This window comes from Dermochelys coriacea, chromosome 8 (assembly GCF_009764565.3).
Source record: "Dermochelys coriacea isolate rDerCor1 chromosome 8, rDerCor1.pri.v4, whole genome shotgun sequence".
NCBI lineage: Eukaryota > Metazoa > Chordata > Testudines > Dermochelyidae > Dermochelys > Dermochelys coriacea.
In genome coordinates this window covers 36,975,537-37,001,319 of record NC_050075.1, presented here as the reverse complement: position 1 = coordinate 37,001,319, position 25,783 = coordinate 36,975,537, and the positions used below count along the sequence as shown (strand labels likewise).

General features: G+C 43.5%; 1 protein-coding gene across 1 annotated transcript in view; it reads left to right on the top strand.

Annotated features, from left to right (window-relative positions):
• The first annotated feature begins 3,309 nt into the window (after positions 1-3,309).
• The window catches only part of PFDN1 (prefoldin subunit 1), a 68,661-nt gene continuing 46,187 nt past the window's right edge, over positions 3,310-25,783 (top strand). Inside the window, exons 1-2 of the mRNA XM_038412781.1 lie at positions 3,310-3,458; positions 4,344-4,510. Of these exons, the coding sequence (XP_038268709.1) occupies positions 3,369-3,458; positions 4,344-4,510 (257 nt within the window). The 5' untranslated portion in view covers positions 3,310-3,368. The remainder of the gene's footprint in view (positions 3,459-4,343; positions 4,511-25,783) is intronic.

The following is a 25,783-nucleotide window of genomic DNA, read 5'->3' as shown; positions in this document are numbered from 1 at the left end:
GAAAATATCATAACCATGTTGTAGGCCACCGTATCTATTGGGGTTACAGGATGTGGTATTCTTCCTTATGTATGTTATAACATGGCTGGACTATATTCATATCCAAGAGAGAGCTAGATATATTTCTGAGTGTGATTGTATGATGGGGTTACTTGTGATGGTGGGGGGCAGGGCTCAGAAGCCTTGGGGCTCACTTCTGATTTATGTCTTATGTTCCTAAAAGCTCATGCTTCAGGGCTTCAGCCAGCCACCAGCAGGGGTCATTTGTAAAGCACTTCAGTATCTGTCTGGATGAGAGGCCCTGTATAACTGCAAGGTATTAATAATCACCATCAGTCTGCCTCTGTTTTTAGCTACAGTTATTACTTTTTGACCTGTTGCCTTAGTTGCACATATTCTTCTGGCCATAGGGATCTTCTCTCTGGGACTGGCTGGTTGCCCTCACTCTCCCTGGTGAGTAATGAGACAAACAGCTCACATTCACATGTCATACTGTGCCGTGTCTGTTACACAGCTTTAGATCATCTGAATCAATAGCAAATGCTCCCCCTAAGGCATGTAAAAGGGTGGTTTGCTTAAAAAGCGAAGCAAATCCAGTGCCAGCATTCAGGCTAGGAGCAGCCTCATCGGGATATGTCAGTAATAACTCCCTTCCTGGCTCTAAATATTTTTCTAGAGGTGGCCTCACCTGGTCATCGTTATCAAAAAGCAATTTTGTTGCTAACAACATTCAAACAAAGCAGCTCTGGTCCTCAGCACAGGGGAGCTATTTTGCAGGGCTCTTTGCATTGCACACCACCTTCAAGGAATTCAAACTGATTGATCAAGACAGGTTTGCAGAGTAGCAGCCGTGTTAGTCTGTATTCGCAAAAAGAAAAGGATTACTTGTGGCACCTTAGAGACTAACAAATTTATTAGAGCATCGGATGCATCCGATGAAGTGAGCTGTAGCTCACGAAAGCTTATGCTCTAATAAATTTGTTAGTCTCTAAGGTGCCACAAGTACTCCTTTTTCTTTTTGATTGATCAAGAGTCCACTTCAGAGCTCTGTCACACCACATGATCCCCATGTTTGACTCTTCAGCTCAGTATGTCTACCCCCCTGAGAAGGCAGGGAGCAATCCTTATAAAAAAGTATTCCATTGTTTCCCAGTAATCACCACACACATTGCAGTAGCCCTGCTGGACAAGATGTGCTTTGGCCCAGCAATGAGCAATTCTGTAGTTCATTGATAGAAGTGTGGGAGTGTTCAGTGACTAGTTCTGAGGTTGTACTTCATTGGGAGGCTTTTCAGTTTTTTAAAATCCCACTTCTATGCAGCTATACTGCTGGTGAAAGGTGCTGGGCTGAGAACCCTGCACAGGACCTGAATAGTGTGGGCAGTAGAGGGCAAACTCTCCAGCCCTGTCATGCCAAGAGCCTTGACCCTGACTTGGAAGGCCTCCTTTAGGTAGTATCCCTGTGACTTTTTCAGTTCTTGGCTCTCAGCTGAATCTATCAATAGGAATGGCAATTTGTCCCTACCGTAGCAGTGGTTTCTGTGATGTGGACACCTGTCCACAGGGAACTGGATTAAGACCTCCCTATTTCTTTAAATTAAGAAAGTTGCTGGCTGCCTGCAACAGCGAGGCAGAGATCCTTTCAATGAAATTTTAAATGGATAAAGGCAAATACACTTTAATATGATGGCCCATTAAACTGATGCATGTAGTTAGGTAAGTTTCCAAAAAGGCTGGGAGGCACTTTGTAAAAAGAACAGCCATTTCTATGAATAACATTTGCAATTACAGTAAATTAGAGGAGCCATCAATCCTCATGTTTCAGGATGTAAGCTAATCACTGCTTGGTCAGGAATAAATTTCTCCTGGTGGTGTAGTATTGCACAAATTATCAAGTGCATTATGGGTGGTTTATATCTTCTCTTGCTTAGGGTATAAGAACCTAGATGGATCAGGCATTGGCCAATGCTTCCATTAAAATAAATGGAAGTCACAGGATTTTGGAAAATCTCAAGATTAGCCCCATGATGCTTTACATCAGTGGTTCTCAAGCAGGGGTATGTGTACCCCTGGGGATAACCAGAGGTCTTCCAAGGGGTACATCAGCTCATCTACATGTCTGCCTAGTTTTACAACAGGCTACATAAAAAGCACTACAAAGTCAGTACAAACTAAAATTTCATACGACTTATTTATACTGCTCTATATACAGTGAAATATAAGTACAATATTTATATTCCAATTGATTATTTTATAATTATATGGTAAAAATCATATTTTTCAGTAAGAGTATGCTGTGACACTTTTGTATTTTTATGTCTGATTTTGTAAGCAAGTAGTTTTTAAGTGAGGGGAAACTTGGGGGTATGCAAGACAAATCAGACTGCTGAAAGGGGTACAGTAGTCTAGAAAGGTTGAGAACCACTGCTTTCCATGTTTAAAGCACTGCACCAACATTAAGTAACTAATGAGAAGTAGTATCACAAACCGTTCAAATAAAATCCTACTGCTCAGGTTGCAACTGATCACTATGCATGCTCTGGTACTGTATGCTCCCTCACTTGTGGCTCAGATTATGGGCAAATAAAACTGCATCATAACCTCCAATGAGAATTAACACACAACAGTCACTAGTGAACTGATCTGAATTCCTTGTCAATAAGGCGCTCTCAACAGCAGCTTCTCTTTGTTTCACCCCTCTTGTCATTCCTGTGAAGTTTTCCAGTTTATTTAAGCCAGATCCTACCTAGTGACGTCAGTGGCAACACTCCTGTTGACTTTCACAGGAATAATCCCTTGTATGCCCAGCTCCTTGAGCAAGGACCTTATCTTCGTATTATCTGGTGAAATGCCAAACACACCTGTAGTGTAATAATGCTTATTAATAACTACGCATACAGTCACATGATATTGTTTCTGGTCCCTGATTGGTTGACCTACAACTACAGGACACATGACCACTCACATTGTGTGATGAGATATCCTTTATGTTTTATTTGGTCTATTGATAGTTTGCACGGTTTGTAATCTGCAATTTCAGCCATTCATCTCAGTGAGTCTATCACAAATACAATTCTGCAACGGCCTGGCTAGCATATATGGGCACCACTTTCTAAGGGGGAGAGTTAGAAGAACTGCTTGACTGTGTGTCAGAGACCCCATACTGCAGACAGTATGATGTACGGGTGATTCTCCTTTAGCTCAGATGGCCGCAGGTGGTGGATCTGGGTGGTATCCCTGCTGTACTGCAATTCTGGTTGTCAGTAGCCCAACAGGGACGTGGGCTTGCCGGTAACCCTCCAGGACTGTCTTGGAATCCCCGTGGGCTGCTGCCCAGTGTGTGACGGGCGGCGCACCTCTCACTGCGCATGCGCACTGGAATGAGTCCCCACAGCCATGAATGCGCACGCGCAGAGGCTGGCAAGATGGCGGCGCCCGTGGACCTGGAGCTGAAGAAGGTACCGGCTGGGCCCGGTTTGTAGCGCTGCGTGCGGGGGGTGGTGAGCGGTGACTCCTTCCCTATAGCCTGAGTGGCTGCAGGAGAGACGGCCGCAGCAGGGCTCTGCCGGGTGTCCCGGGGTTGGCACGAGCCAGGCCCCGCCGCCTGGGGAGCGGGGCCTGCGTGTGAGACTCGCTGCGCCGGGGAGCCGTGGGAGCGTGAGCACCGGAGAGACTCCCCCACAAGCCCCAGACAGACACGGGGCCCCTGAGACAGACACTCGACCTAACTCCCTGCAAAGCTCGCCCTCTGTCTGGCCACGGGGCTGATCCCCTCCCCACCAGAGAGTAGAGCTGCTCCCTTCCATTGCTGCTGGGCAGCGCAGGGCAGGGCAGGGCAGGACAGGGCGAGCTTCCCCAGCCCTGACCTGGAGGGAACTAGAGCTGTTAGGGAAGGGAGTGGGCACTGGGAGGTGGCCGGGGAAAGCTTGGCGAGCAGATAGAAGTGAGTCAGGCCAGGCATCCACAGTGAAGAGAAGCAATCCAGTGCACTAGAAGAGAGGCAAATCACTAGAGATGAGTCTTGCTAGACAACTTAAAAACATGTATGTGTGCCACACAGGAGGGCAGATCCTTGATCTGACAGTCTGTCCCCCTTCTGTGTCCCCCCCACAGAAGCTTGTCTGTGTTTGAAATCCCTGGTGTCCTAGCTGAAAGAGGCAGTTCGCTTATAAACCCTTGCACGTGAGTTAGCTGTTGCTGAGTTTTCTGAGTCCAAAATGAAAACAGCTGCACCATGTCCACAGGTGCTACTTGATACTCCTGGACCAGTAAAACTTCAATTACCTGTGCAAAAGTTATGATGTTCAAGGTCAAAATTTCCACTTACCTACTTTTTTCATTAGGCTTTTACTGAACTGCAGGCCAAGGTTATCGACACACAGCAAAAGGTGAAGCTGGCAGATATACAAATTGAGCAACTAAACAGGACGAAAAAGCATGCACACCTCACTGATACGGAGATTATGACTCTGGTGGATGAGACACGCATGTATGAAGGTGTAGGGAGAATGTGAGTGACTTTTTTACCGATTATGATTATGAGATTATGGCCACATTCTTCCAAATTGCCAGTAAAACTTGCTGTAATTGCATGTAAATTATACTAGTTTTTGAAACGTTTCTTTCTTTAGTCAATGATAAAGTATCAGGTTTGTAAATATTAGCTGCCTTTTGCATACCTCTGATCTGCCATTCCTCTACTCATCTTCTTTCAGGGCCATAAACTTTAATTTTCCCCTCATAATAATTCTGTGTGTATGTGTGAGTGTAGTGTCCAAGGATGGCAGTTAGAGCTGTGTTGGCCCTACACAGGGAAAATTCTCCCTTGGCTGTCTGCAGGGCTTTTGTATCTCCTATAAGCTGCTGGAGCAGCACATAGGGTCTCCAGCAGAGGACAGATGCTCTCTCATTGTCACTTATTTGTATGAACAATATTCTGGCTTTTTTGTATCATACTGTGTTTGTGTTTTATAATCCTATTTTTAATTATCATTTCAATGGATCTTCATTAAGAGGCACTTACTGCACTGTAATTCCTAGGATCAACCTTCTAGGTACGACGTTCGCTGCTCACCAGTCTTCTGGCATAGTTTATTTCAAAGAGTGCTTACATATTTTTGTTTGTAATCCGCATGAGCAAACGCAATCACATTTGGGGTTTCATGAAAGTTTATAGACTCCACCAGCAGAGCCTGTATTCCTCATAAACCTGTCCAACTTTAACTGCCTGATGAAATATGTATTTGACTCTAAGAATTGTATGTTTCTTAGTTTAATGCATTCATTCAGGGCTTATCATTATCCAACTGAACTGAAATGATGACCTGTTCATTAGCATGTTAAATAAAATTCTATGAAAGATGTTCCCTAGAATCTTTAGAGAACTGAATGAAGTGAACTGGATGCCAGAAAGTTGTTTGTCCAGGTGCACTGTGGTATATGTTAATTCTAAAACAATACTAGGAAAGGAGGAAAATATAACCTTTGTGCATTGGACTGTCTTCAAAAGAAACGTACCTTAAACTATCAGTTCTCAAACTTTAGCAACCCAAGGATCCCCATTTTGATTTAAAATTTTGCCACGGATCCCCAAGCCCCACACTCAGCCCCAAGCCCCACCCCCGCTCCACCCCTGCCCTATCTTTTCCTGCCCCTGTTCCACCCCTGCCCTATCTCTTCCCTGCCTCTTTCTGCCCCTCTTCCTCCTCCCCTTCCCTCCCAGTGCTGTTCCCCGGTGTGCAGGAGGCACTGGGAGGGAGTGGTAGGAGTTGAATTGATCAGCAGGGCCCATGGACCCCAGGTTGAGAAATGCTGGCTTAAAACAAACCTAATATGTATTTTGATGGAATGCTAGTGATACCTTTCTACTGTAATTATGATACTGTCTTGTAAAAGGCTACATAAACTAGTCTTTAAGGTAATAGTGCATTCTTACTGGATAAGTGTTGTGCTTAATGCTCTGAAAGGTAAAGACAGACAAAGGTTTGGGAGTACTAAAGTTTTTCTTTCATGTAGTGTATCAGGGAATACCGACAAATTGTCTGGACCCACTTGAAGGGATGTTCTGTATCTCATTTCCAGGGGTCCAGTGTACTGTACATACTGTCTCATTTGTTTTCTGTAAACTGCCAATAAGTATTTTATTCATGCAGCTGAATTTAATTTTGAGTTGTTACATGAGGGTATTATTGACTGGCACCTTCAAAGGAAATTGATTTCAGTCCCCTGCAATGAGGCAAAGAAGTGAATGATACAGCCTGTAGGCAGATCAAAGTCATAGAGCTTAAGGCCAGAACAGACTACCAGATCATCTAGTCTGACCTCCTGCATATCATAGGCCAGTGATACACCCAAAAACTAAACCCAACAATCAAAATTAGACCAAAATGTTACAGCCACAGAAGACTAATAGGCCACAGGCAGAGAATAGGTGGGACCAAGATGCAGCAATGTCAGAGTCCCCTACAATGTGAAGGAATTAAGTGAGATATACCCAGATAATCTTGTCACGTGACCCACACTCCCTGATGCAGGGGAAGGCAACCCCTCCCCCCCGCCGAAGTTCACTGCCAAGTTCCTGACATCACATATGATCAGTTAGACCCTAAGCAGGTAAGCAAGAGAAGGGTTTCTTCTTCGGAGCAGTGAGACAAGTAGGCACAGCAGAGACAAACTAGGAGTAAAAAGCACCTTCAAAAAGTCCCCAGCAAATTTCTTTAAGTCATTTTTTACTTAAGAGCACAAAGTAGCTTTTTCTGTTTTGAAAAAACTCCTAAAGTAATTCTAAAACAAAGATAAGATGGCGAATGTATTGCCCTTTAAAACAATACTTGGAGTTTTTGTCTTTTTTTTTTTTTCTCCTTTAATGTAAAAAGCAATTAAGGTCCCAGAATCCATATCAATTCCTCTGCTTCCTTTCTTTCCTATCTTCCACCTATAGTCTAGAGACCCCTTTTTCTCTGTGCACCCTTGATTACTCTGTGGGCAGCAGGCACCAGAATAACCATCTTTCTGCGAGCTTTACTTCTGCTTCTCTACCTATGACGAAGAGAGGGGTGTTTGGCCCCTGCTGAAGACTCTGTTTGCACCGTAGAATATGCACGTGCCATCTTATTTATATTATTACCATCTGTATTATGGTAGTGTCTAGAAACCCCAACCAAGATCAGTGGCCCTGTATAAGCCACTGTGCAAACATAGAATAAGAGACAGTTCCTTCCCTGAAGAGTTTACAATCTAAATGGCTTCAACTACCCTTAATTCCATGAGTTCAGTTTCATGTATCCTAAGGATATGTCTACACTACGAAATTAGGTGGAATTTATAGAAGTGGGTTTTGTAGAAAGTGTTTTTATACAGTCAAGTGTGTGTGTCCCCACACAAATGTTCTAAGTGCATGTAGTCGGCGGACTGTGTCCACAGTACCGAGGCAACCGTCGACTTCCGGAGCTTTGCATTGTGGGTAGCTATCCCACAGTTCCTGCAGTCTCCACCACCCATTTGAGTTCTGGGTAGAAATCCCAGTGCCTGATGGGGCTAAAACATTGTCGCGGGTGGTTCTGGGTACATATCGTCAGAACCCGTTCGTGAGCTACAGTAGCTCACGAAAGCTTATGCTCTAATAAATTTGTTAGCCTCTAAGGTGCCACAAATACTCCTTTTCTTTTTGCAATTACAGACTAACACGGCTGCTACTCTGAAACCTACTCAGCTAACCGTCACCATATGTCTCCTGGGTGCTGGTGGACATGGTACTGCATTGCTATACAGCAGCAGTTTATTGCCTTTTGGCAGCAGACAGTGCAGTATGACTGGTAGCCATCGTCGATGTAGTCCTGGGTGCTCTTTTAACCGGGCGCCTGGGCAAATATGGGAGTGACTCAGCCAGGTCATTGCCCTTGTTTCGTCTCATGGCGATTGAGTCCTACCGGCAGAGCACTGTCTTTTAATCTGTAGCTAGCAGAAGACAATGGCCAGTAGTCATACTGCAGCGTCTTCTGCCGAGCACCCAGGAGGTGACAATGGCTAGCGGTCGTACTGCACAGTCTGTTGCCAGCATGATGTATAAAGATAGATGAAGTGGCTCAAAACAAGAAATAGATCAGATTTGTTTTGTATTCATTTTCTCCTCCCTCTGTGAAATCAGCAGCCTGCTAAACCCAGTTTTGAGTTCTATCCTTGAGGCGGCCATTCAGTTTCTCGCAAAGCCACCCCCTTTGTTGATTTTAATTCCCTGTAAGCCATGTCGTCAGTCGCCCCTCCCTCTGTCAGGGCAACAGCAGACAATCGTTCTGTGCCTTTTTTCTGTGCAGACGCCATATCACGGCAAGCATGGAGCCCGCTCAGATCACTTTGGCAATTAGGAGCACATTAAACACCACACGCATTATCCAGCAGAATATGCAGCACCAGAACCTGGCAAAGCGAAACTGGGCGAGAAGGCGATGTCAGCGCGGTGATGAGGACATGGACACAGACTTCTCTCAAAGCACGGTCCCTGCCAGTGTGGGCATCATGTGCTAACAGGGCAGGTTCATGCGGTGGAATGCCGATTCTGGGCTCGGGAAACAAGCACAGAGTGGTGGGACCGCATGATGTTGCAGGTCTGGGACGATTCCCAGTGGCTGCGAAACTTTCGCATGCGTAAGGGCACTTTCATGGAACTTTGTGACTTGCTTTTCCCTGCCCTGAGGCACAAGAATACCAAGATGAGATCAGCCCTCGCAGTTGAGAAGCGAGTGGCAATAACCTTGTGGAACCTTGCAACGCCAGACAGCTACCGGTCAGTCGGGAATCAATTTGGAGTGGGCAAATCTACTGTGGGGGCTGCTGTGATGCAAATAGCCAACTCAATCAAAGATCTACTGATATCACGGGTAGTGACCCTGGGAAATGTGCAGGTCATAGTGGATGGCTTTGCTGCAATGGGATTCCCTAACTGTGGTGGGGCCATAGACGGAACCCATATCCCTATCTTGGCACCGGAGCACCAAGCCAGTGAGTACATAAACTGCAAGGGGTACTTTTCAGTAGTGCTGCAAGTACTGGTGGATCACAAGGGACGTTTCACTAACATCAACGTGGGATGGCCGGGAAAGGTACATGACGCTCGCATCTTCAGGAACTCTGGTCTGTTTCAAAAGCTGCAGGAAGGGACTTTCTTCCCAGACCAGAAAATAAGCGTTGGGGATGTTGAAATGCCTATAGTTATCCTTGGGGACCCAGCCTACCCCCTTAATGCCATGGCTCATGAAGCCATACATAGGCAGCCTGGAGAGTAGTCAGGAGCTGTTCAACTACAGGCTAAGCAAGTGCAGAATGGTGGTAGAATGTGCATTTGGACGTTTAAAAGCGTGCTGGCGCAGTTTACTGACTTGATTAGACCTCAGCGAAACCAATATTCCCACTGTTATTACTGCTTGCTGTGCGCTCCACAATATCTGTGAGAGTAAGGGCGAGACGTTTATGGCGGGGTGGGAGATTGAGGCAAATTGCCTGGCTGCTGGTTATGCACAGCCAGACACCAGAGCAGTTAGAAGAGCACAGGAGGGTGCGGTGCGCATCAGAGAAGCTTTGAAAACCAGTTTCATGACTGGCCAGGCTGCGGTGTGAAAGTTCTGTTTGTTTCTCCTTGATGAAACCCCTCGCCCCTTGGTTCACTCTACTTCCCTGTGAGCTAACCACCCTCCCCACCTCCCTTCGATCACTGCTTGCAGAGGCAATACGATCATTGTTGCTTCACATTCATGCATTCTTTATTAATTCATCACACAAATAGGGGGATAATTATCAAGGTAGCCCAGGAGGGGTGGTGGAGGAGGGAAGGACAAGGCCACACAGCACTTTAAAAGTTTAAAACTTATTGAATGCCAGCCTTTTGTTACTTGGGCAATCCTCTGGGGTGGAGTGGCTGGGTGGCCGGAGGCCCCCGCACCGCGTTCTTGGGCGTCTGGGTGAGGAGGCTATGGAACTTGGGGAGGAGGGCAGTTGGTTACACAGGGGCTGTAGCGGTGGTCTGTGCTCCTGCTGCCTTTCCTGCAGCTCAACCATACGCTGGAGCGTATTAGTTTGATCCTCCAGGAGCCTCAGCATTGAATCCTGCCTCCTCTCATCACGCTGCCGCCACCTTTCAGCTTCAGCCCTCTCTTCAGCTCGCCATCTCTCCTCCCGGTCATTTTGTGCTTTCCTGCACTCTGAAATTGTCTGCCTCCATGCATTCATCTGTGCTCTGTCAGTGTGGGAGGACAGCATGAGCTCAGAGAACATTTCATCGTGAGAGCATTTTTTTCACCTTCTAATCTTCGCTAGCCTCTGGGAAGGAGAAGATCCTGTGATCCTTGAAACACATGCAGCTGGTGGAGGAATAAAAAAGGGACAGTGGTATTTGAAAAGACACATTTTATAGAACAATGGGTACATTCTTTTACAGTAAACCTTGCTGTTAACATTACATACATAGCACATGTGCTTTCGTTACAAAGTCGCATTTTGCTTCCCCCCACCGCGTGGCTAACAGCGGGGAACATTTCTGTTCAGCCATAGGCAAACAGCCCAGCAGGAACGGGCACCTCTGAATATCCCCTTAAGAAAAGCACCCTATTTCAACCAGGTGACCATGAATGATATCACTCTCCTGAGGATAACACAGAGAGATAAAGAACGGATGTTGTGTGAACACCAGCAAACATACACTGCAATGCTTTGTTCTACAATGATTCCCGAATACGTGCTACTGGCCTGGAGTGGTAAAGTGTCCTACCATAGTGGATGGAATAAGGCTACCCTCCCCAGAAACCTTTTGCAAAGGCTTTGGGAGTATATCCAGGAGAGCCATGAATGCCAGGGCAAATTAATCATTAAACATGCTGGCTTTTAAATCTTTTGAATAGTATTTTAAAAGGTACACTCACCAGAGGTCCTTTCTCCGCCTGGTGGGTTCGGGAGGCAGCCTTGAGTGGGTTCGGGGGGTACTGGCTCCAGGTCCAGGGTGAGAAACAGTTCCTGGTTGTTGGGAAAACTGGTTTCTCCGCTTGTTTGCTGTGAGCTATCTACAACTTCCTCATCATCATCTTCCTCGTCCCCAAAACCTGCTTCCATGTTGCCTCCACCTCCATTGAAGGAGTCAAACAACACGGCTGGGGTAGTGGTGGCTGAACCCCCTAAAATGGCATGCAGCTCATCATAGAAGCAGCATGTTTGGGGCTCTGACCTGGAGCGGCCGTTCGCCTCTGTGGTTTTCTGGTAGGCTTGCCTCAGCTCCTTAAGTTTCATGTGGCACTGCTTCGGGTCCCTGTTATGGCCTCTGTCCTTCATGCCCTGGGAGATTTTCACAAATGTTTTGGCATTTCGAAAACTGGAACGTAGTTCTGATAGCACAGATTCCTCTCCCCATACAGCGATCAGATCCCGTATCTCCTATTCGGTCCATGCTGGAGCTCTTTTGCGATTCTGGGACTCCATCATGGTCACCTCTGCTGATGAGCTCTGCATGGTGACCTGCAGCTTGCCACACTGTCCAAACAGGAAATTGAAATTCAAAAGTTCGTGGGCCTTTTCCTGTCTACCTGGTCAGTGCATCTGAGTTGAGAGTGCTGTCCAGAGCAGTCACAATAGAGCCCTCTGGGATAGCTCCCGGAGGCCAATACGATCTAATTGCGTGCACAGTACCCCAAATTCGACCCAGCAAAACCGATTTCAGTGCTAATCCCCTTGTCGGGGGTGGAGTAATGAAATAGATTTTAAGAGCCCTTTAAGTCGAAAAAAAGGGCTTCATCATGTGGACGGGTGCAGGGTTACATCAATTTAATGCTGCTAAATTCGACCTCAACGCCTAGTGTAGACCAGGGCTCAGGAAATTTAGTTGAACCAATATCACCTGTTCTGCTATGTTGCTGGTGGCCAACTACCTGCTATCTCTGAAATATATTTTTCATGCTGACAAAGCTTGAATCTCTTTGCAGTGTGGGAATTACACCCCAATGACAAAAAGATTTTCCTTTAGTCCACATTGGCCACTCCTTGGTGTGTGATGTGTTCCCAGTTTGGGCTGGAAAGGTTGGCATAGGTTATATCCTTATAACTAAAGAGCCTGCTGTTGGAATTGAGGATAGACTTGTGGTAGTTGGTAGTCTCCAGGGCTTGTGTAGAGGTGAGTGAAGATAAGGAGTACAGCTAAAGTTGGCTTTGGGACCTGAATTGTGATTTATCAGAATTTTGAGCCTGCAGTATTTTGTAAATTATATGTCTGTTGCTGTTTTAAAGGGCAATATAATGTGAACTGTGGTGTTTGCCTGGGAATATCCTATACTAGAGTTTTATCGTAGAGGAACTAGCAACTTTGTTCTGTACTGCTTCCCTACTGTGAAGGGAGAAAGTGGTCCTGAGGATTATTCTTTCCTTCCCACCTAGTTTTATGTGAAGGGATACCATCAACTTGAAATCTAATCAGATTTAAATAAAAAAGGGGAAAAAAAGTTAAATAGTTGCAGGTATTGCACCTGGCCCTGAGTCCCACTTAAGGTTTTTATGGTTTCACAGTTGCATCTTCTATATTGTCACAATATTTTTTCCTTTGCTGCTATTGTTTGTGAAAAACCCATGCAAATAAGGGGGCGACAGGGGAAATAGCAACACAGACTGTCCATAGACAAGCATTGTCAAATGCACAAAGAAAAGACAATGAAAAAAAAAATTTACTTCTAATCTCTCATGGCATAATCTCTCCTATTACTTGTAACAATAATAGGCAAACATTTTTCAGGGTGTTAATATTAATGGGGAGTCCCTTTAAATCAGAAGTACGGTAGTTGGTTTTTGCTCTAGTGTGCCCTCTGGGGCAGAGCACAAATGAATTTGTTTGGTTTATTTATACAGAATAATCTTTCCAGAGTTATGATCCTGTCTTCATTCTTAAATAGGATCTCAACCTCTCCTATGCCTTATTAGTTATAGGAGTTTTGACACTGTATTGTAGTGGCTTGTAAAATGGAAGGTAGTTTTAGTTTCGGTTGGATGATAATTGATAGCTCGTTCCACTAGGAACCACTAGCATCCTCTTGTAACCTACTAACACTTAGAATCCTCATGCTGGTGGCTTGTATGAAGTTTGAGTTGCTGTTGTCTAGAGGATAGTGGGGGCCTGCGCCTTTAGCTCACGCAGAGAGACTCATGATTTTTAGATAAGACATCCTGGTTCAGTTCTTACAGATTACTGACGTGGGGTATCGTTACACTCGTGCAATAGAAGGAGGAAAACTTTAGCAGAAGTGGTTGCAAAGGTTGATCTGGTTGCCTTTTCCGATAGTCTAGGCTAGAGAACATTGTCACCAAACACCCAGGCAGTTCTAATACTCAGACTCCTTAGGAGTGAATCCTTATTTTCCCGTACTTTTGCAGGAGGAGCTATTTTTTAAAAACAAAAAAAAACTTTTCTGAAATGGTTAAAATCTGAGACAGGAGATGCTGTAGTGGGATTTAACTCACCACTTCACCACCACAACAAAAAATCATATCTTGTGACCTGTCAGGAACCCTCCAGTCTGAACTAAATCCTGTTCTGTTGAGTTTGGGATCAAGGACCTGAGGGTTTTAGTCTGCTTGGCACCTGCTTATACTGTAAGTAGTTGTATTTGTTCCATTTGTTTAATTTGTAGTTGTTTGGATGTAAGAGGAATGAGGCCTCATCACGATAATTTGTGGCGTCCTACTGCTGCATATCAGTGCAGGGATGTTGTGGACTATGACCTGTGTTGCTAACTAGATGAGCTTAGCATGTCTACTGTGGTTCTGTACTAGTTGGAGCTTTGGGCTGCTTCATCCTAGATATGAATTGCAGTAATCAAGCCTGAAGGTTGTGAGGCGGAGAGTTGTGTTGAGAGTCATGCTGGTACCAGGTCTGTGTCAGATAAAAAGGGGCAGGACATGATTCTGTTGGTTGCATTAGGAAGTATACATGGGGTTTGACATTCAATAGGATCGAGGGATCCAAACAGGCCCAAGCTGTACACTAACAAACTATCTCAGGAGAGGACAACTATCCTCCGTAGGTGGGGGATGTACAGAGCAGGCAGGTTTTCTGAGGGTTCTTTCTTTCCTACTAATATTACCTGAGTCTAGCTTGGTTTTAGCTGAGCCAAACATTGTTTGTGATGGTTGTGCTGTTATGTAGACGTAAAAGTTAGTTAGACATAGCTGGGTATTATCTTCATGCGTTGGCAGTTCAGCCTGGATTGTCTCACCAGTTCATGTAGATATGGAATAACATGATGATGATTGAATCTTGCGTGAACACACTGGTGAGGTTTGGATGTGAAGGGAAACAATGCCCATTACAATGTCTGGGTTGATTTTGGAGCCATTTCAGATCATACATTTCGTCTGATTCTTGGAGGTGAGTCACCAATGTTTGGTGAACATCTATAGGGAGTGCTACAGAGAAGTTCAGCAGGAGGCATATGGGTGTACTTTCGTTGTTTATGGACAGATGAAGTTACATGCCAGAGTAAGAAGTGATGCATCTGGCCTGAAGCCTGACTGGAAGGGATGTAGGATACTGGCAATTGGAAATTGAAGCTAGATAAATTTAGTCTAGGAATAAGTTGCAAATTTTTAACACTTAGGGTAATTAAACATTGAACACCTTACTTGGTTTGTAGTGGATTCTCCATCACAGGAACGTTTAAATCAAGATTGGATGTCTTTCTAAAATATGTGTTTTAATTGAAACAGGAATTAATTCTGGGAAATCCTATGGCCTGTGTTTATGCTGGAGAGATTATCACAATAGTCACTTCTGGTTTTATAATCTAGGAAATGGCAGGTAGCATTAGAGGTTGTTTTTTGCCAGCTTCCTTTTCTAAGCAAGCTAGTGAAGGAGTTTAGACATTGGGAGGAATTTGTTTGTGAGTTTTGTAGCTTCACATTATGGTTTCTTCAGCACTGGTTAGAATATTGCATGTCTTAAGGTGGGTGGTAGGTTACTTTAATAACTTTTATCAAAGGAGGTGAGGACAATCTCTAAGTCAAGGTGCTGGGTGTCCTTTATTCTCATACCCCGGAAAGGGTGGGGGTTCAGAGTCAGTTTCGGACTTTAATGTCATCAGTGCACCTGTGACTAACTGTATGAATGGCCAAATTATTGGAAGTAGGCTGATGATTCTGTTCCTGTGCTTAGCTTTAATAAATTCAAAACCCAGATCACTCACAGAACAGTATTTTGACTTTTTGTCTAGAAAAATCTTTCAATGTTTGCCCAGTGTATGTGTGTAACTTAAAGATTTAAAAAGCATTTTACTCTAGATGGCAACCACCATGGAAGATCTTGGTTATACCTGTGTGAAATGCATGCTGCCCCAGAAGGCAATCGATTTAATCTCTCGCTTCTTCACGAGCACTACATGAATGATTATTATGGTTTTTACTCTCCTTCAATGTTCCCTCTAATTTTTAACAGATGGTGTGCGCAAAAAATTTCTTCAGTGCCGCTGCCAAAGCACGTGCGCAAAAAAAAACAAACCCAAAACCTCACATGCTGCCGCCGAAGCTGGAGTGCGCGCGGTGTTACGCCATGTGCGCGGGGTTTCAGATCTGTGTGTGCGCGAACAGCTGAGAGGGAACAGTGCTCTCCTCTGCTTTGAACTCGAGCACGTTGTCTTTCTGATGCCTTTTCTGCATCATAGTAATGTGAAAGTCAGTTTGTCATTCCCAAACCTGTGTTTCTTTGTTGCAATTTGTGTAATGTGCAACCCACCTCTCTTCAGCGTAGGATCTTAGTAGTGCTAGATTTACTTCTACTATAGTTATTTTTGATTTAATACAAGGAAGGTCAGTGCCACATAGTAGGAGGTGATGAATTGCTGTATACTGTAAGTTTCCGTTGCTTAGAAGTTATCCCAGCCTCGTGGCATCTTGCCAAGTACATTTTAGTTCTGTTACTTCATATTCTTTTGAAAGGCTTGTTATGTAGCCTGATACAACTACCATCAACTTCTAGTTTGGCTACTTAAGCTATTTGTGAACTGACATCATCATGTTGCTTTAAGAACTAGGATGAAAATTTAAACTACAGAATTCTCTGTCTGAATATTTGAGACCTTTCCCTTTACATACTTCTAACTTTCAGATAATTAATAGATCCAGTCAGAGTTGTAAGGGAAAACATTTATTTACACCAGACACACTATAGGGTTCACTGCAGTTCTTGTTGCTGTGGCATGCCAAAACTGAAGTTTTTTATCATGTATTGATATTTAGTTATTTAGGATGTGTCTCCAGTTTTACTCCTCTGACACTTTTTTAGAAGTTGTATGCCCAAGGAACAGTCTGATTATAAAAATAAAACAAATTCAATAACCTCATACAACTTTTATTTTCAAGATTGTGCCCAAGAAATATTCTGTCTGCATGGCAACTAATAATAATTTGATTTTGATCATGATTTTTGAAGTGTGGGTTGGTTGTTCTTTAACCACCCAAATGAAAACTGATGTTAGAATTGAGAGGTGCAAAAGACCTAGATAATCTAATCCATTTCCCTGGAGGTTTGACCATGTTGCTACTTTCAGTGCTGTTCTTGGTGAGAGTCAAAAGTCATAAATTAGCAGGATCCCTATTTTCAGCAACTGCAAAGACAAGTCTGTCTCATACAGAAATACTTTTGCATGCAGCAACAATCATATCTTTTTTTGCCAACAAAACAGTAGCAAAATCTGGTTTTTCTCGGTGACTTGTATATTCACATTTCACAAAGAGCTGAGGGACATGCAGGGCTCAATTTACCATTCACCTAACCCTGCCTAACCCTGAGACTCCTGGCTGCTGTCATGGAGGTTTTTGTGTCTGCTACTCTTCTCTACTCCTTCAGCTTCTTGGAACTACTTCAGCACCTACTGCTTCTATTGCTGGTAGCTTTCCCAAGCTGCAGGGTGTAGTGGACATGATTTTTATCAATTTCACTTCTGCCCATGGATTTTTGAACTGACCTGAGTCTTATTAATTTCACTCTTCTGCTTGGATAAGCTATGAGCAGCAGTAGGGGCTTTGGAAGAGAATTGTAGTTAGGAAGATACCCCTGTGTCAGGTCACTTTGCAACCATAACTTTTTAAAACCATTTATATATGGTTATACCTATGTGAAATACATGCAGCCCCAGAGGCAATTGGTTTAATCTTTCTCTTCTTCACAAGCACTACATGAATGAGTATTGTGGTCTTTACTTTTCCCTTCTCTGAACATGAGCACATTGTCCCTCTGAGGTGCCTCTCTGTATCATCGTAGTGTAAAAGTCATTTTGTCATTCCCAAACCTGGCTTTTCTTCATTGCAATTTATGTGTAGCGTGCAACCCCACCTCTCTTCAGTGTAGGGAGCTTAGTAGTGCTAGATTTACTTCTACTATAACTATTTTTATGTCACACAAGGAAAGGCAGTGCCACATAGTAGAAGGTGATGAATTGCTGTACACTGTAAGTTTCCGTTGTTTAGAAGATATCCCAGCCTTGTGGCATCTTGCCAAGTAATGCCAAAATGTGCATATATTATGTGTGCGCGTGTATATATAAAATAGCTTAATTTCAGCAAAAAATGATGGTGAAGGTACTTGTGCTTGCCAGGACAAGCTACTTCTGCTTGCTATTGATAAGTAGGTTTTTCATATTCTTGATGCAGGAGGTACTAGGATTTTATGAATACACCGGACCCTTGCTAGAATGCACATCTATATAACGTGAATTCGGATATAACATGGTCATGGCTGTGGATCCTAAATTTAAGTACAGTACAATTTTTTGAGTATAGATGCGATAAATCAACCGCTGAGCGCTCTCCTTTCGACTTTAGTATGCCACCAGAATGAGGAGTGCAAGCGCAGTTGACGGGAGAGCGTCCGCTGTTCACATAGCTGAAGTTGCGTATCTTAGATCTACCCTGCGTGGTAGTGTAGACAAGCCCTAAGACTATTGCTGTAGCCTAGAACGCCATACAAATATAATGTGATACAAATTTACAGGTACAGTACTGTATTTATCTTTAGAAAGGTGTCAAATTTTGGGCAAAAGGAAGGCTTACTCAGTACAGGAGAAATTGGAAGCTATCGAATGACTTAGAAATGGCGAAACCCAGGCAAAGGTTAGCCGCGATACTGGCATTAACGAGTCCATCTTTTGTGGATGGCTAAAGAATGCTGACAAGCTTGGAACTTACATTCATAACCTGGATGAAGAGCATGGCCTTCAAAGAAAACGAGCCCATTTAGTGAATGATGCCGATCTTGATTCTGCAGTGTACACGTGGTTTGTGCAAGAACAGCAGAAAGGCATTCTGATCTCTGGTCCGCTTATAGCCATGCAAGCGGAAAAATTCGACCGGGAACTTAATGGCAAATTCAGCAATTTTAAGGTGATTTCAGAAAAGACACTGAATCTCTCAGATTGCAGTTTCGGGAGGAAAATGCTCTGTTGATGCCGATGCTGCGCAATTGTACCCTGCGAAGCTGAGGGCAATTTTACAGGCAGAGGGTTACTCGGAGGAACAGGTTTACAATGCAGACAAAACAGGAATTTACTATAAAATGAAAAGGAGTACTTGTGGCACCTTAGAGACTAACAAATTTATTAGAGCATAAGCTTTCGTGAGCTACAGCTCACTTCATCGGATGCATCCGATGAAGTGAGCTGTAGCTCACGAAAACTTATGCTCTAATAAATTTGTTAGTCTCTAAGGTGCCACAAGTACTCCTTTTCTTTTTGCGAATACAGACTAACACGGCTGCTACTCTGAAACCTACTATAAAATGTTGCCTGATAAAACCCTGGCCGTCAGATGAACGTAAAAAAGAAGGATATAAACAGGCAAAAGATCGCCTTACTTTATTGTTTTGTGTGAATGCACCAGGCAAGCTTAAATTAAAACCATTGTGCATTGGAAAGTCCCGCATGCCTCGGTGCTTTCATCACGTAAATGTGAATTGCGTGCCATTTTCGTACAAGAACTCCAAAAATTCCTGGATGACAAGAGATTTTTGAACAATGGTTCTTCACCGAATTTGTCCTTTCTGTGCAAAAGCATTTGAACGCAAAACTCTTAAAAGGCCGTTCTTTCGCTAGACAACTGTCCAGCGCATCCTCCAGCCGAAAGACTCAGAACCCGTGACAGTAAAATATGGGTTCAATACTTACCTAAAAACATGACTTCCAAAATCGCTTGATCAAGGTGTTGTCACCATTTTTAAGCAGCGCTATCGATGGAACTTGGTATGACAAATGATAGAAAGCGAGTTGTCTGTCATCATTTTCTGAAGTTGACTATAAAAGACTTTTACATTGGTGGCGATTCCTGGAATTTATTATGCGCTGAAACGATAAACTGCTATTGGATGGTGGGACTGAGAGAGTCGTTTGGCCACCCACTCCTGGAAGAAAATGAAGAAAGCAGATCACAGTCTGAGGAATTTGACTTCAAGGGATTTACAGAGGAGAAAGTTGGAAGAGCAGACATGGAGTGAATGCAGGAGCTGTGCCAGCAACTGTCCGGGCTCGGGGTAACTGTTCTGCCATAAAATATCGAGTCCTGGATAAGAGGCGACGATGAAGCAGAAGAATTTTGTCCTGTTGCTGAAAGTGTAATGGATGACCAAATTCTTCAGGCAGTACGACCAAACACCATTCCAGAAGCTGAAGAATTGGCCTTCACCGTGGAAGAAGAGGAAGATGAAGTGGACATCGTTCCAACGTCAACTGTAACCTAGCCGGCTTAGAGACTGCTTTGAAATGGTTTGAGATGCAAGACGTTGAGCCTATAAAAATTAAGCAGCTACATAGTCTTTTGCAATTTGCTAAGTGAAAGCAGCAAGAAGCAAAAGCAACTCATCGACTTTTTAAAGGAAAATTAGACTAGTTTATTGTAATGTCTACTTTAAATCTCTAATAAAGCAACACTTTTTTTCTCGTTTGTTTCCTTGAAGTAGGAGTTTATTTTCTAAGGTTTTCTATACTTTATGGATGTAACATTTATTGTATACAGTAATTTAATTTTAACGTGGTCCCCGCTATAACGCAGTACTTGGTATGGATCCCAAATCCAACATTCTAGCGAGGGTCCGGTGTACTACACAAAAAACCCCTCATCTTCAAAGAACATGAAGATTGTAAAGTCGGGCACTAAAAAGCTGGGAAATGTCAGAATTAAGGTTGCCTGTGTAACCTTAATTTGGGCCCCCTTGTGCGTAGGTGTCATGATACAGTCTTTAATAACATGATTATGTTCTATTTTTTCCATAACACCCTGGTGCAATCCCTGCAAAGGGCAGACCTGCTCTGGGGATGTATCGGGGTTGTGTGGTAAGGCAGACTGTAGTGTATAAGACCTCTGCTTCATTTGTTGCAGAAGTGGGAAGGTGTATTGTGTTTGAGGCTGGGGACTGCAGGAACAGAAGGAAGGGTCTCATGGTTAAAGACAGTGGAATGCCCTCTTGAGGAGATAGAATCCATTCCTTCCTCTACCACAAAGTTCCTGTATGATGATAGACAAGTTGCTTAAACCAAACTTTTCACTGATGGTCACTAACTGTGTGTTCCTCAATTTCTGGGTGTCCAACTTGAGAGCCTGGGGTTTGATTTGTAGAAGTGCTGAGCTCTCACAACTGCATAGAAGTCAGTGGGAACTGTGGCTTGAAATGTGTGCTATATAATAAGCACCTGAAAATCAGATTGGGCATCTAAAATTAGTTGATACTTTATCAGAATCTTGATGTGCCTGAGCTTCCTCTTTGTAAAATGGGGATAATACCACCCCTTCATCTCGCAGGGCTTTTGTGAAGATAAATTCATGTTTCTGGAGCAGTTGGATATCACAGTGGTGAGCGCCATAGAAATGCTTGAGGAAATTAATAATTCTGTCTTCAGAGCAGGGTCTGAACAGTGTACTGTAAATGAAGCCTAGGGCCACACATTAAACAATGAGGAGAACTATTGAATAACTGTTCATATAGTGAGCACCATCCATCCTGTGCACTGAACAAGGCCTGGGTCCTGTGGAAAAAAGTGTGTGATTCTGTAACTAAAGATTGTATTATCAAGCATTCACACAGAGCTGCCAAATTAAGTTTGCAAAGGCAACTTTAATTTTGGCCTGTCCTAACTTCAGAGTGCTTGATTTTGCAGTTTTAACATAGATTTGTGTGTGTGTGTATGTAATTTACTAGGGTTTTAAAAAAGAACGGTTCTGTTGTGTGGCAGCATATTGACACCCCTTCGGCTGATCAGGAGGGTTGGAACATTTATAATTGCTGTACAGCCCTCTGCCCCTTGAACTAATAGCGTAACTGATAGCAATATTCATCCTCTCTGTGGTCCAGCACCACAGGACGATGTAAGGTCCATGGATATTTACAGACAACAGAAGAATGATGAGGCTGGGGAATCCTGGGTTTCGTTCCAGGCTCTGGAGAGTGTGGGCTCTATTGTCTACAGACTCTTCTGTCCTTTCCCCCAGGCTTGAGCCCCTCCTGCCCTATCTCCCAAAAACTGTCCCTACCCCACTCTTTCTCCTTGCCTATGCACTCCCAGTCTGCACTCCTCAGGCTTCTTGGCCCAGTCTTCTTGCCCAACCAGTCCCAGCATCCTATCCCCACTCCAGTTCCCAGCTTTTCTCGCCCTCACAACCCAGTCTCACCAGACTACTTGTCCCAGTCTCCTCCTTTCCCGTTCCTTGGTCCATTTTTTGCCCCTCTGTATTAGAAGGGGCTGCTTCCTACTCTGCACTACCTGGATGCCAGCAGGGAAAATCAATGAGAGCACTGGAGTCACTGGCTCCCTGCTCTCATTCCCAGTGCCTGGCTTGACCCTGGTTTAGGGTGGCCACTCGCCTCGTCCTGGAATACCAGACATTCCAGTACTTCCTAGAACAGCATGGACCTGCTCCTGTTGGCATGACATTGGACACATAGTGTGGGTGAATTTATGCTGCATGTGGGGGTGCCATTTTTAAGACCCCCCCGAGTGTGTCCCCATGGTGCATGCAAGGTCACACCAGATGTGTGGGTGTCATTTTTAAGAGTGTGCCACTCTGCCTCCAGGACTTTGTGTGCGAGGTCACACTGGTGGGGGCTAAGGGGTGTGCTCTTCAAAAGGGCATCCCGCACCTGATACAGGACAAAAGCATGTCTGGTTTTGTCATAGTACTGGATGGGGGACAAACCCTAGAAAAGTCTGACTGTCTCTTGTTTAATACTAGACGAATGGCCCGCCTACCTCAGTTTGGAGCAGCCATTACAGAGAAAGCCTTTCTAAACTCATGTAGCCATGGGCTGGGTTTTGCTCAGTCACTCTGTGGGTATGGTGCATGTATAGTGTGGTCAGCATTTGGAGCCAAGAACTTTTCAAAGTCTTAATTGTTCAGCTGTAGCAAGTCTCTCAAGTATGTGGAAACAGATTTTTTTTTTAAAAGGTTTATAACTTGGCCAAGTTTAGGCAGATTTGGATGGGTATAGACCCTCTATCACATTGAGTCCCAGATCCAAAATATGGTGGCACTAGAACATTAAATAAAAGGTCACCAGCATTTGTTAATATGAGGAATACAGTATTTTCTTCTATCCTTTGTTCTCAGAAAGGACTGAACCATTTTGACTGAAAGTTCAAAAAAACTTCAGCCTGAGGCATACATGTGGCATGGAAATCTTCAGCCCAAATAGTTAGTTTAGCAAAGTTATAAGTAACTAAAATCAGGGTCTTATACTAGGAAGTGTCAGGTAACCTTAGTAATAGGCATTTCTACCAGTCCTACAAAAAAGAAGCTGGTCTTCCAGGTTCTCCCATCCATGCTTGCAGAGAGAGAAGTTGGGGCAAGCTAACTGATATGCTTTACACCTCATGTGTAGCTCTCCAAGTTAATTTATTGACACACTGTGACTCTACTACTGTGGCATAAGCTGTATTCAGTAAAACAGCCTGATCATCTGTAGTCCAATGACAGTGTATTATCATGTAAATGCTTGAACACAAAAAGATGTCTTGCCTTGTACTTCAAAGGTCAGCAATCCAGTGGTAGACTACTTCAGGAAGCAAGTTCCATAGCTTTGGATCCCTCACCTTATCTCAGTCCCCAGTTATGCCCATCATCTGCAGGCTGCCATCAATGCAGCTCATCTGGTGTGAGCTGTAGCAGTCATGCACAGAGAGGTCTCTAAGAAATGTGGTTAAACAAACATGAAGTATTGGGTGAGTTCTCTTCTAAACTTCTGACCTTGCAATGTTCCTGCTTCAGGTCTTTTGCTGTAGTATGACATAGAAGGTTTCTCAGGGTATTTAAAACAGGAGCATGGGGAATGTTTTTGCTTAGCCCTTTAGGCTTGGAAGCATCTAAACCATCACCATACCTAAAAATATTTATCCAGCTTCTCTTAGAAAAACTGAATAGATTTCCCATCCTTGTGATTTGCACAAAAGGCCTGAAGACCAAGGAAGCCTTCACATTTTCTAGAATAAAGAGCACTTCACCAATTTTTTTTATACAAACTGTTCTTGAGTTGATTCTTTTCCTGGTCACAAAGCTGAGCTCTCCATTAAAGGAATTAAACACGATCAAAGATGCAGGTATGTCCAGAAATACATCCTTCAAGTGACTGGACATCATTATTCATTTTTGGCCATTTGGCAACATGTAGAACATGCAACAGTATCAACGTGTATGTCTCTTCCTGACGGGATTTTTAGTTCCGAGCTGAAAATATCACTTCTGTTGGAATACACACATGTACCAGACAGAATGGCAAAGCTCTGAAGGCTTTTTTTCTGACAGGTTTCAGAGTAGCAGCCGTGTTAGTCTGTATTCGCAAAAAGAAAAGGAGTACCCGTGGCACCTTAGAGACTAACAAATTTATTAGAGCATAAGCTTTCGTGAGTTACAGCTCACTTCGTAGTAGTTCGCTGTAGCTCACGAAAGCTTATGCTCTAATAAATTTGTTAGTCTCTAAGGTGCCACGGGTACTCCTTTTCTTTTTTTCTGAGCATCACAGAATTCCTGGGGGATGCAGATTTGTCAGCTGCCCAAGGAATGTCATCTTGTCAAAAATAGCTATTTCTTTACTCTGGATCCTTGTTTGTGAATCAGTTTCTTCTTCCTCAGTTGTCACCTGCATGATTATTCCCTGGGATATATCTTGATTGTTGACTATGGAGGAAGTGCTTAGTCTTGTTTTTTAGATGTTCATGAACAAATTCTTGCCCTAGAAGGTTTGTTTTTTAGTTACTAGGTACATACACTGTGATTGTTTTAGTGCTCTATAGTTTTCTTCTGGAAATTAAACACCTCTTATGTATCAGTTATGTTGGTTAGCATTCTGGAGTCAAAAGAACATTTAATATTTATCTCTACATCTGCAATAAGTTGTGCAGTACTGCTTCCTCCCATGCTTTACCTGACAATGATTTTCTGTTTGTATCACGAAAGCAATTTCTATGGTACGTAAAAGCCAAACCTATGCAACATAAGGGCATTCCAAAATCGGCAAATAAAAAGCCAGGGTTTTTATTCACTTGTGGTCTTTTGCATAGTTGTCCTTATGCCTCACATTTTCAGTTTAAGCTCTGTGTAGCTCTCCAGAAGATGCACAACAAATGAAACATCAACTTGTTTTTATAGGTGTAAGGAACATTATGGTTTTTTTTTTTTTTTTTTGAAGGCCTGGGTAGGTGTTGGATTGCCTAAATGGAGAAGAGGAAATGTGGCAGTGGAATGGAAATACTTACTTTACTCTCTCAAATTCATTCTCTCTTTCCATCACATGAGTATTTATTATATATTAATTCATGGGAAACACAGTGTTCAAGAGAACTCTAGGTGCTGATGAGGGGGCATTCATCTTAGTCTTTGCTATCTTTCTTTCTCCTGGCCTGTTAGTCTTTTAATTTCAAGAGGCTCTTCTGCTATATAAATTGATGTTGTTTTACTTTTGTTTTTGGAAAATTGTGCAAAATTTTATGAAATGGATCCTACTTTTAGAAAGGATACATGACAGCAGCAGCTTAAAAATGATGGTGGGGAAGGCTAGTAATCCCAGCCCCCACTGTCCAAATCAGGTGCAGCACTGACTGTTCTCTGTGAATTCCATTTTTATAAAGTATTGTCAAATCTATCTTGGGGCAATGGAGAAGAATGCATGTTTCCAGCCTCCGTAGCATACAGTTTTGAAGGTCTGTACCAAACCGTATTGCATATACCTACCTGAAGTATGTCGCTGGCATATTGTTAGTCTCTATGGTCCGTTGCGTTTTCTCTGCTTAACTAGCTAAAAATTGTTTGTTCATATTTTTGTTAAACAGGAAATTAGAAGAGAGAATGATTAGGGGACAGCTTGGAATGGGGTGATTCATGACTATGATTTGTTAGAAAGGGAAATATTGCCAATGATATTTGAAATTATCATTCCACTTCCGATACAGATTTATCTCTGGATGTTGCTTGTGAATGTTTGCTCAAGTAACATACTACAAAAAGGAAGTGTGACCATGCGCTTGAGGATTCAAGAAAAACTACAGAAAGAGATTGTTGAAGCAGTTTCCCCGTACTCCTTCGGGGCAGTGGTCCCCTGTAACAGTCTCAGGTATCTGCCAGGTAGCCCAGCCTGGAACAATAACATTTTAAAAACAAAACCAGAAGAATAGTCCAAAACAAACTCACTAGTCCTGTGCCAGGCCTCCCATTCTCCCAAGGGCTCTGACAGTTAACAGTCCCTGCAGGAGTGCAGGGCTGGTCCTTTCCTCCAGGCGCGAAGGACGTGCAAGGTCTG